Source organism: Carassius carassius, chromosome 11 (genome assembly GCF_963082965.1).
Source record: "Carassius carassius chromosome 11, fCarCar2.1, whole genome shotgun sequence".
In the NCBI taxonomy this organism is placed as follows: domain Eukaryota; kingdom Metazoa; phylum Chordata; class Actinopteri; order Cypriniformes; family Cyprinidae; genus Carassius; species Carassius carassius.
This window is the reverse complement of record NC_081765.1, coordinates 23,826,038-23,840,510: the sequence shown is the minus strand read 5'-3', so window position 1 is coordinate 23,840,510 and position 14,473 is coordinate 23,826,038. Positions and strand designations below refer to the sequence as shown.

General features: G+C 34.4%; 1 protein-coding gene across 4 annotated transcripts; it reads left to right on the top strand.

Moving 5' to 3' along the window:
* The first annotated feature begins 778 nt into the window (after positions 1–778).
* On the top strand, positions 779–9,035 carry LOC132153064 (regulator of nonsense transcripts 3A-like). Of its 4 annotated transcripts, none has more exons than XM_059562223.1 (12): positions 782–998; positions 2,235–2,837; positions 3,471–3,577; positions 3,671–3,777; positions 3,948–4,046; positions 4,197–4,307; positions 4,613–4,668; positions 4,743–4,901; positions 5,247–5,371; positions 6,006–6,294; positions 6,565–6,642; positions 8,118–9,035. In XM_059562223.1, the coding sequence occupies exons 2-12, from the start codon at positions 2,697–2,699 to the stop codon at positions 8,280–8,282; spliced, it is 1,437 nt and encodes a 478-aa protein (XP_059418206.1). In that variant the 5' UTR covers positions 782–998; positions 2,235–2,696; the 3' UTR covers positions 8,283–9,035. The 4 variants fall into 4 exon arrangements, with proteins under 4 accessions (XP_059418209.1, XP_059418206.1, XP_059418208.1 ...); XM_059562225.1 differs by having other exon boundaries at positions 785–998; positions 6,009–6,294; XM_059562226.1 differs by lacking the exon at positions 6,565–6,642 and having other exon boundaries at positions 779–998.
* Positions 9,036–14,473: the final 5,438 nt, after the last annotated feature.

Below are 14,473 nucleotides of genomic sequence, written 5' to 3'. Positions count from 1 at the left end.
ATAAAAGCCTGAAATTAGTCAAGTCAACCAAAGGAAGTTCCTTGCAAAGACTTTGATCAGTGATTTTATCAGCTAGCTCAAATCTGTGTCTGAAGATGAGAATGCAAGGAAATCTGTGCATTTCTTGTGCAAGTAGCCAAAATCAGCCCACAGAATCATTATTAACTTTATACATTTTGGGAAAAAATTTTTTGTAAAGCTTTATAAAAAAATGTAAATTAATAGTAAAAGTCAAGAATATGATAATATGATTTATGTGATAACTGCACACTGCCGGTCAAAAGTTAGGATTTTTAAAAATGTTTTTGGAAGAAGTCTCTTATTCTCAACCAAAGCTGTATTTATTTCATAAAAATAGCCTAGAGTAATGTGAAATATAAATTTTTTTAAAAATAAATTTCTATTTTTATATATTTTAACATGGAATTTATTAGGCACACATTACATTGATCAAAAGACATGAATAAAGTTCCAAAATAATTCCTTTTTCAAATAGATTCTTTATAAATGTATCGTAGTTCCACAAAAATGTGAAGCTGCATAACTGTTTTATTCCTAATTTTGACCAAAAGTGTACTGAAAGTTATTTTAAAGTGTTCCTGATTTCTTTTACATATTCATATATTCGCTGTACTCAGAGCCCCTCTCAATGGAGCATCAGGCACCTCCTCTCTAATTGTGCATCAGGAACGTCATGGGGTCTTTCAAATCGGCCCCTGAAGTACAGCAGATGTGTCTTTGTTTGGTTCCACTGAAATGTGCAGGCTGTGGCCCTCTGGATTCTCTCCAGATGGAAGCTGGCTTGTGAGCAGCATAATTAGCCATGGGCTGCACACCATCCAAATCCAACCTCACCTACACGCATGTGCGCCTGAGTCGAGATCTGGACACCTGTTCCACATTTGTGCCCAGTTTAAAGTGCTCCGTCTCCACACCAGAGAGGCCTTCACCTCAGCTCTGCCTTGAGACAGCCAGCGGGAAGCAAACATTTCTCAGTGGTAAGACGGTTATTACACACTACAACACCTTTAAATATATAGTGATGCTCAGAGGAAATAATGTAGCTAGATGTAAGTAAATAAATGATTGCATCTATATGCAGAGCAATTGATTTTGGTGCCGATTTGTATTAGGAGACTTTAACATCAAAATACTTCTAAATAATACAAATAAAATTAATGCTAGGAAGAGTGTACTTGCTGTACATAATTGTATGTTGTATTTCAAATCACTTGCTGTTATTGAGGAAGTTTAGGTCAGGTGTAATAATATATATAACTACAGTTTTCCCAATCGTGGACACAAATTCGCTGCCTTTTTGTTTTAAGTAATTACATTGCTATGCTGTTGACAATATACAATGGAAATTAAGCCTAAATGTCAAAGCTGTGACAGCACCATGAATGCACTGTATTAAATGTCACTTTTAGTGATTAAAGACTTAAATATTGAGTTGGGTTTGTGTATTAAAAAAATAAAATTATAGATTAATACAAAACATTTTGGTAGGTAAATGAATGGGTAAATGCTTTTGCGGATAGATGATGGGTTTTCTTATGGATGCTTTTGCAGATGTGAATTGTTCAAGTAAATGGTTGTATAGATACTTTTTGCATATAGATTAATGGCAGGATTGATAATTTTGCAGATATATGTGGAAACAGTAAGTAGATGGACAGACAAAATTAATAAATGGGTGGATGGTGCTTTAGCAGAAAGATGGACAGATACTTTGCAGATAAATAAATGGCTGTCTACTTTTGTAGATGTGATATTTTGAATGATAAAGTTTATGTATGTAGATGATACATTTGCAGATAAGTAAATGAATGGACATATGCATGCTTTTTCATACAGATAGGTTTTTGCAGATAAATATAGGTCTGGCTGTGGAAAGATACTTTTGGTAGTCAGATGGACAGACACATTTGTTTTGATTATTAAATGAGTGGATATATGGAGTAGTTTCACAGATGGATGGATATACTTTTGTAGACGAACGAATAGGCTACTTTTGCAGATAAATAAACAGTTGGATCTACTTTTGTAGTTAGACAGGGTAGGCCTACATTTTTGACAATTAACTTAAGGTTATATATCTGTATAGATGGGTTTATAATAAATGGATGAATTGTGCTTTCGTAGACACAGATAAATACGGGAATGGAAACAAAATCTAGATACATGGACAGAAGTACGTTTAAACATAGATTGTGGTCTCGTGCTTCTTGAAGTTCCCAGTCACGACTATCACGGGCGCTCCGTGAGTCAGCCCTGCAGCCCGGACGAGTGTAGCAGAGTCAGCACCGTCAGCCCGAGCCCGTTCGGTCCTGATCGACCCTGCGTTCAGCCGAGCAGCACTGACAGCGACTCCGAGGACGACAGCGCGGCACCCGGCACTAAACGATGACAGTAATGTTCGTTGTTTTTATAGCCCTCCACCTTGCTGAAAGGAAGAGATGTGTTTTACTCAGAATAAACGGCAAACTATAGTTATATTAATTTGTATATCCAAATATTAATGCCCAAATAACATTTTTCTGTTTAACTTGTAAAAAATGTTTAAACAAAATGCAACGAAACATACTTCTTGACATGACAAGAGAATAAAGACTAACGTGAAAGCCTCGCGGTATTTGGGTGAATTCCCGCGAGAGTTTGCGGATTTTGGAGAGCAAACAGGGCGAAATGGAGATATGAGGTCTGAAAAGGAGCAGAAGATAGCAAGCAGGGAGAGAGGCAGCGTCGAGATCCAGTTCAGGGACTGTCAGAGGGAGCAGGACAACGTCGCGGTGAACCCAAAGCACAAGGAGGAGAAAAAGGAGACATTCACCAAGGTAAGTGGCGCAGTCGCTTGGTAGGTTGGGACTGGGAGAATGTGATGATGATGATGATGGAGGAAACGGGATTCAGCACCATAGACAGCGAAAACGAAGGACCCAGTGGCATCAATCACGTCAAACACAAATGGACTCGTATACAAATACCCCTTTGGATGGATTTAACAGTCCAGGGGTTGAATATTAGATCTTTTTGAATATGTGTATGTGTAACATTTACTCACACTCACGTTTGACTTACATTTTGGAACACATGGAAAATTCAAATAATGTACTGTTCTTTACCATGCATTTGGAATTAATGGGGAATTTTAAATAAATAAAAATGACACAAAAGCACAATAAACCATTCTATTTGATTCATGCACAGAAACTGTGTACTCAGTAAAATTAGACCGTAATAAGTGAAGGAATGAGAAATGTTCACAGCCCCGCATCATTAATATTTCAGCTTTTATTTTGTACTGTATACTAGTCAGGCCTCTTTTTTTCTCTCATCCAATTTTGTGATCACATCTTATATGTACGCTTTTTGCATTGCCATTTTATTTCTAATATTTGCATCTATAATTTTGTAACTGTGCTGATCTTGCTTTTGATGTAGTTTTATACATGCTTCTTTTTATATAGGTTGTCATACGCCGACTGCCACCCAGTTTATCAAAAGACCAGCTCGAGGAGCATCTGAGCCCTCTTCCATCTTTTGACTATTTTGAGTTCTTCTCCGCTGATCAGAGGTCTATTTGGTTTGTGTGTATGAATATACTGTGATCAGAAGCACTGTGAGCATTTCATACATGTGCATGTCTTTATATATTTATTCTCCCCAGCTTATACCCACACCTCTTCTCAAGAGCATACATCAACTTCAAAAACCCAGAGGATATCATTATTTTCAGAGATCGTTTTGATGGCTATGTATTCATTGATAATAAAGGTAATTTAATGTCCTCTTTTCACAGTTTATCCTCCCTCAATCTAGTTCATCCTATTTATAACTATAATAAATTTTACAAATTAACAAAATGTTATTTTGTTTAATGTATAACAAGTTCATAAAATATATGATTAATATACTATTTGTTTCATACATGTTTTACAATTTAGGCCAAGAGTATCCAGCTGTTGTAGAATTTGCTCCATTTCAGAAAGTTTCCAAGAAAAAGTTAAAAAAGAAAGATGCTAAAGCAGGAACTATTGAAGAAGGTATTTACAATTCTTTATTAGTAAAACATTATTAATAGTATTTATACATTTCAGGTATTAATATAAAGTGACTTTACTGAGTAAAGTATATACTGCAAAAAGCCAATCAATTTGTCAAACACTTTTTCTCTATTTAAAATATTTTTTCAGACCCAGAATACAGGCGATTTCTGGAAAATTACTCTTGTGATGAGGAGAAATCAATGGCCATTCCAGAAACACTATTGGGAGAGATTGAAGCTAAAACCCGAGAACTCATAGGTACTGTTTAGGAAATCGTTTAGCACTGTTAGTCTTTTTATTGATAAATGCATGTCTAGGACGTATTATTTCTAAGCTGGTCTTAGTTCATTTTGATGAGAACACTTTTGATGTTGAAAAATGCTATTCTATTATACCAGTAGGATATCTTGTAATGGGCTGCTATGGATTTATTGGAATAGAGGATATTAATGGATAATTACTTGAAGTAGAACATAACAGGTGTTAGGTGCTGCCCAAGTCTCTACCAGTTTTCAAATCTGTTAACTGAGCTCTGTTTTCCCTTTATGTGATGTTATTTGTAGCCAAAAGGACCACACCGTTGCTGGAATACATCAAAAACAAGAAATTGGACAAACAGGTAAGAGAACCATCTCAATGTATGTTATAAACTGCGGTTTTGTACTGAATATACATGATCCTTTTCAATTCTAGAGAATACGAGAGGAAAAAAGAGAGGAGAGGCGAAGGAGGGAACTGGAAAAGAAGCGACAGAGGGAAGAGGAGAAGCGGAAGCGCAGAGAAGAGGAGAGACGAAAGAGGAAGGAGGCTGAAAAGCAGAAGAAGCTTTCTGAAAAGGAGATAAAGATAAAGGTATGACCTAAAACCATATCACAACTTGAAGATGACAGTGTCACTGACTTTCAGTTATTTTGGTCTTAGTTTCATTGTGATTAATTTAATCAGCACTGTTTTTTCTTATTATAGCCCTGTATTTAAGTTGCTTGGTTTTCACTTCACTTCTGTTTTCACATTCGGCTACTCGTATTTGGATACTGTATCTACCTTTGCGTTTGTCAAATACACCTGGTGTTTACTTTAATCTTTGTACTTCTTCATTTTTGGACCTCAAGTGTGACAGACTGTTTTTCAGCTGTGGTTATCAGTACTGTACTGAAAACTAGTCATTACATGACGTCTGCATATTGACTCATTTAGCTTCTGAAGAAGTGTGATCAAGAAGATGACATGGACTCTGACAGACTGAAAGATAAAGCAGACATTGGCGAGAACAGATGGGAAAAGCCGGCAGGACACACTAAGTCAAAGGATTCCAAGGATAAGTAAGAGCTACCTAAAACTTTCCATAAAAGATACAGTGGAGTTTGAACATCCACTGTTATTTGAATTTGGAAGTAAACAAAAAGTTTAAAGTTGGCACAAAATTTTTATTTTGTTTTCTGAATGAATCTTATTGTGTAAGATTTCATCGATGCATACATTTAATTTTTTTTTGTGTTTTTGACCTCTTAGCAAAAAATCAAATTTTTTAATCTTAATCAAAGTCTTGACCTTCCAGTGAAACAACAGACTTCTCTCTTAAACCCCGCGCCTTTCTTACAGTCGACTGCAAGCTCCATTCAATAAACCAAATTGATAGATTGAACCAAGTCCAAATTAAGGATTTTGAAAAATGTCTTAAGATGAAGAATAATTAAAAAATTCTGCTGTTTCTAGGTCAATAATCAATTACGTTTTTGTCAATGATTATGTGTAGACATCTTTGTGTAGATAGTAAGATGTTCTTTCCTCCATTGAGCCACATGTTCTTTAAATAATTTGCAAATCACATTGGATAACACTATCATAAGATTTTGCCGATTTTTCATATTTAGTAACTTCTGGACCTCACTGTATATACATTTATTTATAATGTCAAATTGAAGTGGTTGATTTGATTAAGTGGGCTCTCCATAGTAGGAGTCAAATCGAGAGTGACAAGGAGCAGAGGGAAGGTCACGGTCGTCGGCAAAGAGACAAAGAGCATCGCGGCAGAGACGAGGAGCGCAAACGACAGAGGCATCACTACGAGTTTGACAAGTTTATGCGACGCAAGGAGGAGACCAAATGGGGTAAAGGCTACTGTCAGGACAGAGCCAAGAAAGACCAACATCATGGCTATTCTTTCTGCCAAGAGACTGGAGACAAATTCGGAAAAGAGGATCGAGAAGACATGGGCAGCAGGAAAGAACGGATTCGCAATAAGGTAAATAAATGCCAACAGAGTAGCGATATCTCAACCACAGTTCATTTGCAGCTCTGGTTCTGGTATTATGTACAGTTATTGTCATCAGTCAGTTTGTCCGGTCTGTGTAGCAGATGAATCCACTAATGCATTCAGTATTTATACATCTGTAGTTTATTTATACATCATTATGTCTCTGGGAAATTCCCTCATGGGGCTTTCAGTGTTGAGGTAGTTAGCTGTGATTTGGCTGTTGGCAATATTATTGACGGAAGACAACGTGTCTCTCAGTCTGTGTTAGTGCATCAGGAGAAAAGGACTTCCCAGTCTGAGGTTCCAGACCAGATAGGAGGGGCTCTGCCAGCAAAGGTACAGCTAGTTTTTGAGCCTTTCTACCCACGGGAGGGGATGCCACACATGCTGTATAATGAGAGCCCCCGCACCGTACAGTGCCAGGTGTACTTGCTGACAGCAGAATGTTGTTAATACTGTAATGAAAGATTAGGAGGGGTATCCCAATAGAAGAAGCTTAAACATCTGAAAACTACAGCTCTGTAACAAAACGTATTGAGTTGCCTACATGGGCAGCATCGTATGCATCTTGCCCCCAATGTAGAGGTGGTGTGGAGGGATTCATTTAAGATGAGGAATGTCCATTAGAAATATAATTAAAAGTGTATAAATGAGAGGCAACGACTAATTTAAATCTAGAAATAAACTATGGATTTCTGAACATCATATAAAAGTATAACATTATAAAAAAATGATATGATATATTTAAAAAATAAGGGGGTCTGTTAAAGATAAATATCATTAGAAAAATAGAATTATGAATATAGTTTTTTAAATGTAGCCTATTTGCAAATTAATTTCAACATCTCATTTAAACGCTAAAATACATTTATAAAGTGACATTTTGAAACATTTAACACATTGAAACTTTATTTCATAAAGTGCAGAATAAATATTTCAGATTCTGTTTTTCAGAGACAATAAATCCATCCTAGATGGTGGACGAGGTGACAGAAATTCAAACCTTTCGTTTAAACTTGAAAGTAAAAGTTGAAGGACTTTTAACAAAGAACCAAAAAAATCGACCAAATCTTGGTTTATTTTAGGGAGAAAAAAAACATCCAAGATGGCGAGAGAAATTTCAGTTCAGCATTTTTTATCCAGTCAATGTGTATACACTGTATGTATACTTATATAGTGAAAGGTGTGGATAAAATTTAATTATATCTAAAAATGAATTTTTACACTTATTAAAGTATCACATTGTTAGCTTGGCAACCTGTTTCACCAAACTATGGGTTGCAGCCTACTGTATGTAAAACATATGTAGGATGTTGTCTTAAAATACTGCTCCCTATGTAGACAGTAAATAGCATTTCACTTGGTTTTGGAAAAGCTCCTAAATGTATACAGAAGAATACATATGATCTTGCACACTGAAATGCCTACATGATGGATTCTGTTTAAACATTTTAGTAAGTTGCCATTTAGCAGATGATTTTGTCCAAAGTGACTTACATACATTACATACATTTATGCATTTAGCAGACGCTTTTATCCAAAACGACTTACAGTGCATTCATACTAACAATTTTTACCTATCATGTGTTCCCTGGTAATTGAACCCACGACCTTATGGACTAAATGGATTTTGAGGGGCTGTCAATGGCTGGTTGTCTGAAATGTGATTCAGATGGGGAAGGAAATTGATTAGATGCATGAATAGCACTTTCTTGACTAACCTGTCATGAGAAAAATCTGTGTTTGTGGTATGACATACAGTATGAGTGTATTGCTTTTGTCTTTTGTGTCTTACTCATTTCACGGCAAAGGACCGACCGGCAATGCAGCTGTACCAACCTGGTGCTAGAAACCGCAAGAGAATTGGCTCTGGAAACAAGATGTTTGACTTCCCACCAATCTCTCCCGAACACGGAGGAGAACACTGCTACAAGACAGTCATTGGTACAGGCTCAGAGAAGAGTGTCGATGAGTGAAAAAAAGATCACGACAGGAAGAAGTCTACTTTTAGAAGCAAGGGTCATGACACAATAGAAAGAACACTCGAGAGCAACCTTGTTTTCTGTCATCTTAGTCAATGTGTGAGTATAGTGCATTGAATTCTCTACTTAACATTTTATACACAAAGTCAACAGTGTCATAAATGTAATGCTTCATTGAGAAAAATACCTCAGATCAGATTTGTATGCCTTTTGTAGTATATACTGTAGATATATATAGATTTTACTTTATATAAAAATGCTACATTGTATTAATGAAACATTTAAGCATGTAATGCTTAATTGAACACTTTCACACTGTAATGCCTTTGAATGATGCTTCTATTGTCCCTGATGTATAGACATTGTGGCTTTTCTGTAGAAACAAATACATCTCACAACAGGATCTAGTAACTTTCAGAGAATCGTTTTTCATGCGGGCCAAAAAGAACAAAATTGTTTGTTAAAATCGTCTTCTGTTTGGTCAGATAACACGTTTTGTGATATTTTTAACCAATGTGCATGTTTTTGAGAAATTGCAGTCATTCAGTGGTGGGAGGCTACATGTGGTCACATGCCTTACCTTTGCAACTGATTTTCACTTAAAGATCCCGTCTGTTATTAAATAACCCTACAAAAATACAGGTTTTTAGAATTATTGTTGAGTCCAAAAAATAAAGAAATTAAAAATGTGATGCTGTTTTTGATGGATTGACCATTTGTGTACAGTAAAGATGATTATATAAAGTATTATTGGAATGTTGCTATTATTTCTTTAAACATTTAAATTCATAACTTTTATTTGGACTTTTACAATGTGATTCAATTTAACAGTGTATAGCTTAAAAATAATTTGGTAAAATTAAGTTAACAATAAAATAATATAAAAATACACAATTCTATAATTCAGTATCTTTTAAGGTTATTTCCGAAGATAAAAGACCAAACTTCACCATAATTACAAATCAAATAATACAAAATAATTATTTTCCTTAAGGCTGTACTACTTAAGATTGATGGCTTTTACTTGCAGTACAGCTCAGCAGCTGACGTCTGCTCTTTGTGAGTCAACTCTAAAGCAGAAACAGTTCGCACTGAAAAGATAGAAATTAATATAATTAGCAGTTTCTCATACTACACCTTAAGTTCCCACACGTTCAGACTGAGAAAACAAGTCATAATGTCTTCCTGTGTCTTTTGCAGCATGACTTTTTACCTTAATTTTACTTCTTAGTCTGTTTTTTTCTGTTTTTTTTTTTATCCCTATCACCACTGCTTCTCTAGATCTCAGTGAAGGAGTATTGATGGAAGATGTGATAAATACATCCTCTACATAAGTGTCCTGTCACTAATGGCAGTAATCTTTAGTCAATCAGTACTAAAAGCAAACAGCAGTTCCCCTTACTCCAAAATAAAATGTTTATTTTAATGTGTTTGCTGCATGAATTACCAACAAAAAAGTTGAGCTCACAAAACAAACAGGAAACAAGATCACAGGTATGACGCTGATAAAACCCCCTGCACTAGTTTCTGCATTACAGTTTCCTTTTTTGTTTTTTATTTGCTTTAAAAAAAAACAATTAATAAAAACTTTTTCTGTCTTTCTTTCTTTCTTTATATATATATCCAAATCATGGGACTTTATACAGGCCTGACGAAAAAAGAAAAACACTGAGGTTTGTATTAATGCATCTGTTAGTTTACAACTAAAAATTTGGTGTATCTGTTGTTGGGTGGGACCCCTAAGAGTATTTGTGCTTGGCACGGAGAAAGGTGTGCCTTTACTTTACTGGTTTATGTGGCATATTGCCTTCACCACATCCTCCCACATCAATTTCACCTTAGGATGTGTTTAAAAATCTAATCCAATTAAACATTAACAGTCAAACATCATTAATGAGAAAGAGAAAGTGTGTACAACCAGCATGACATTAGAGGAACTTCCTCTTTGGATACTGTAAATTCAGTTTTATTTGTGAACTGATGAATTAATAAATATTATAACTTTGATGATGAAACTATGTAATCATCTTATAAATGTTATACATATTTGATATTTTGGAAACGTGGAATATGTTGTGTTGCTACATTTCACATATGTGTTACTCTAAGCTTACTTTATTTTAAAAGAAAAGAGTAGTCAGGCGGTGTACTTCCTCTCATCAAGAAGTTTCCTGCGTCTAACAGTCAAGCCAAATTAACTGCCATCAACACATGAGAGAAGTCGTGCTTCTTGAGGGTACGTACACAAACCTGATATAGATTCGTTTGTTTTTTTAAATATGCATTTCCTAAAAATGTGCAGATATACTTAACACTTTGAGTTGCTGTGATAAGGGACTTGATGCAGTTTTCTTTGAAATATTATTGCAAATTCAGATTTTTGTGAAACATTGACGTGCTCTGCTATTAGTTGGAACAGATGAATAGTTACCTGAATGTTATGCTGCTCTTGTTGAGGTAGAACTGTGGGATTGTTCACTGAATGGATGATTTCATACAATTTGAGTCAATTATTGCTCCAGATTTGACAAGTGTTTTGAAGGTTCCAACTAAATATCCTATTGATACAAAAGGAAAACAAATGTAACATTTAAAATATAGTAACACTGACAACATTTTTCCCATGTTAGACTCAATTCTAAATTCACTGATCACATACTATCAATGTCATTTCACAACAGAGAGCTCTTTCTAAAGATGAGTCATGATGGTGTAACACTTCATGAGTGATGAGAAAGTACTGTGAGATTGCAAACAGATTTACTCTTGAGCCAGTTGTACGTATGGTTTTATCATTGTAAAAAAGGAAACAATAGGCCTAATTTGAGAAGTTATGGTATTTTTAATCAGTCTAACTTACAAGATATTTGTTTATCTACTGTAGCAGTGGTTTTTATATGGTGGGTTCAAATGCCTAAAACTGTTTTAAATTAATATAATTTAGTTGAATTCTGTCATTCAAGCTAAATGGTTTACTTTTTACATTCCTTCAGTTTCATGAATTTGTGTTTGATAACTGTTTTACTGTTAAAATTTTTTGCTGACAAGCTTAGAAAAGGCGATTTCATAAACAGGTTCAGTTGTGAAAACTTGATTAAAAAAAGTCCCACTGTCGGGGAAATATGTGTTTAATGAACTTTGGCAATAGCTGTAAATTGTTCAAGCTTTTTTGTAGCCGAGATGGTTTGTGGCCATAAGGAAACTGACTTAAAGAAATAAAATAAAAAAACATACCCTGAGAACTATTAAATCATGAAAGTGTGGAAGCGAGCCGTGGCTCTGCATGTAGGCTGTTATCTTCACACAGGCATGGTTTCATTGCAAAAAAAGACGTTTAAAAACCCTTGCAATGCTTTATGTCATAATAGGTTACTAGGTTATAAGTTTTGCCATTCTGAATTAGGCAGGTGCCAAATTCAAAATAACGTGCAGTGTGTGTTTAGCACTATTAATGTGTTCTCGACCAGTTGTGCTACAGGAGCCCTTGCATGAAAGTTGCACTTAAAACTTGCTAATGGCTTAATGACAGAAACACCCATATAAAAATACTTGTGAAGGATAGAACTGATGGGCCTTCAAGGACAGTGTGTAGCTAATATTTAGCAGGAAAATCAAATAGACATTGAAACAATTATAAACAATGATATATATAATAAATATATATAGATAATATAGATAATGAACAATGGTTTAGCTAAAGGGGTATTCTTTAATCCTTTACTCACTATTACAGTATGTTGTCTGGACCCCAGCAGTCTTCAAAATATCTTTCTTTGTGCCCTGAAGAAGTTCAAAAGACATACTGTAAAGGTTTTAAACAATGTAAGATGAATAAATGATGACTTGAATTGAATTGACTTGAATTGTGGGTTAAACTATCAATTTAAGGCAAGAAGTCACAGATGAATAGGGTAAAAACATTGACTAATTGATATTACCATTTCCTCAGTTTATTAACTACATTAAGTATTGCAAAAAAATTGCATTACAAGTTTTCTGAAATGTTACATTCAAATATGCAAATGGTATTTAAATATAATTTTTTTTGCAGAAATTTGCAGAAATTGTCAGAACAAAAATATGAATTTTTGATCCATTTTGTTGAGTCAAAGGTTTTTACAGAGGATATTTGATCTCTCTTCATCAAAAAAAAACAATAAAAAAAAACAATGTATAAAATCGGTAGCCTGGGAAAACCCAGACTACTTCCGGCGAATTTCAATTCTCTCTACAGAATAACTCAGTTTCAACTGAAAATGGTCTGGTTTTAACCAGGCTATAAAATCGGGGGAATTACATACGAATATCATTAATCCTTTAGAATCTTAATATTAATTTTAATTAATTAAACCCTCTAAAGTCGAGACAGTCATTTTCTCCTGATAACCCCGAAAAGAATTTAAATTACACTTTCAGTTTTAATCGTACAGATAAGAGTAATACATCAATCGAATCTGTAAAGGGTCTACTTTTTTTGGATACAGACATAATAACAACAAAACGTTGTGCACTTATAAAATAAAGATAACAAACAAGGTGTGCTGTCTGCAGCCTTTGCGCTGATCTTTTTTTACAAACACGTCATTAAATGAACTGTAACTCCGTGAATACTCAACGAAGAGACATGAGAGAGATATCTATAGAAAGCTTGACATGTATACTTTTAAACTAAACAAGTGCCGTTACTGTTTACTTCGCGATGAGAGGAATAAGACATAATTCACCCTAAAAAGATGTGATGTGGTAGCCTAGAAATCTAGACGCACCCTAGCGGCAGCAAAATGTATTTCGCAGCCTAGAGTAAACATCTTGATGTAAGTCTGGCTGGCCAGGCTAGTGATGTGGTTGAGGATTTGAGAAATGGATTTCCTCAGAAAAAAAAGAATGAAGCACTTTATTCAGCAGAGATCATAAACATGAGTAAGTCTCTTTTTATTTATTTATATACTTGTACTAGTTTTCACTAGTTAGACTTTTTCCAAAGACTTTTTTCCAAACTATAATTCCTGACTAAATATATAATCAAGTGAAACATTATGAAGTTTCAATAACAATATACAATACTATACCATTCAAAAGCTTGATGTAAATAATATAAATGTAACAAATAAATAACTGTAGGCTAACAAATGTAAAAACAATGCTGTTCTTTCAATGTATTCCCCCTAAGAAATATTCTCAGCTCTTTTCAACATTAATAATAATAATAATAATAATGATAATAATAACAACAATAAATGTTTTTTTGTAGAAAAAAAAGATTGTTAAAAGGATTTCTGATGGATTGTGTGACTGGAGTATTGATGCCAAACAATTTGTTTGAAAGTCAGCTTTGATTGTTCCTGATAAACTGTTTAACTGCTCCCCCAAGTGGATATTAAAGTATGTTGTGGGATAATTAAATATATTCTAAATAAACTACAAACATAAAATTATATAGATTTATTTTGTTCTCACATTCTTTCTTGTAACTCCTTCCTCTCAGTGGCACAGATGACTGAACGGCTCATTATGCAGCTCATTATGCGGGCCTTTGTCTTCTCAGGTGTAAATCACAATGATATTAATGATAGTTGACGCCTACTTGCATATGACTTTTACCAACAAAAAGTGTCTTAGAAAATGTAAATCAATATATTGTTTTCTGTAAGTGAGTAAACAAGATGATTTTCACATAATTTAGAAAGAAAAATTCTAGGCTACAAGTCCCGGGAACCATTGTTCTCTATGTGTTTTTTTTGTGCCTTTTTCAAGTGTTTTAACATTTTTAGTTTTTCACTAACCACGCATAATATTTTTTTTCTCAAAAACACAATCATGTACATACATGCATTTTACATATTATTACAGCCCAGTTTGTGCTGTTTACAGTGAGATTAGACTTTACCCATTCAGATATTTATAAGAAACTGAAAAAAGCACAAATGTCAGGGCATGATAAAACTTCTCCAGGCCCCAAAATACCCTTAGACTCCAGAGGGTTTTAATATTCATTTAGTAATAACCTGTAAAACTGTAAAAACCTTCAGAATAATGATATTAATAAAACCGTTAAGTTTGGTGTAAGTTGTACTTAAGTGGAGATTTTTGACTTGACTAAAAAAAACAAAAACTATTTTTAACAGCGTTTAAAAATATGTATTGAAAGATACATATTGATAAAATACATTAAAAGCAACACTTAA

Coding starts and splice junctions, on each gene's coding strand:
- LOC132153064 (XM_059562223.1), top strand. CDS start 2,697: ATGAGGTCTGAAAAGGAGCAGAAGATAGCAAGCAGGGAGAGAGGCAGC. Junction 3,778..3,947: donor TGTATTCATTGATAATAAAG/GTAATTTAATGT, acceptor TTTACAATTTAG/GCCAAGAGTATCCAGCTGTT. Junction 4,902..5,246: donor AAAAGGAGATAAAGATAAAG/GTATGACCTAAA, acceptor TGACTCATTTAG/CTTCTGAAGAAGTGTGATCA.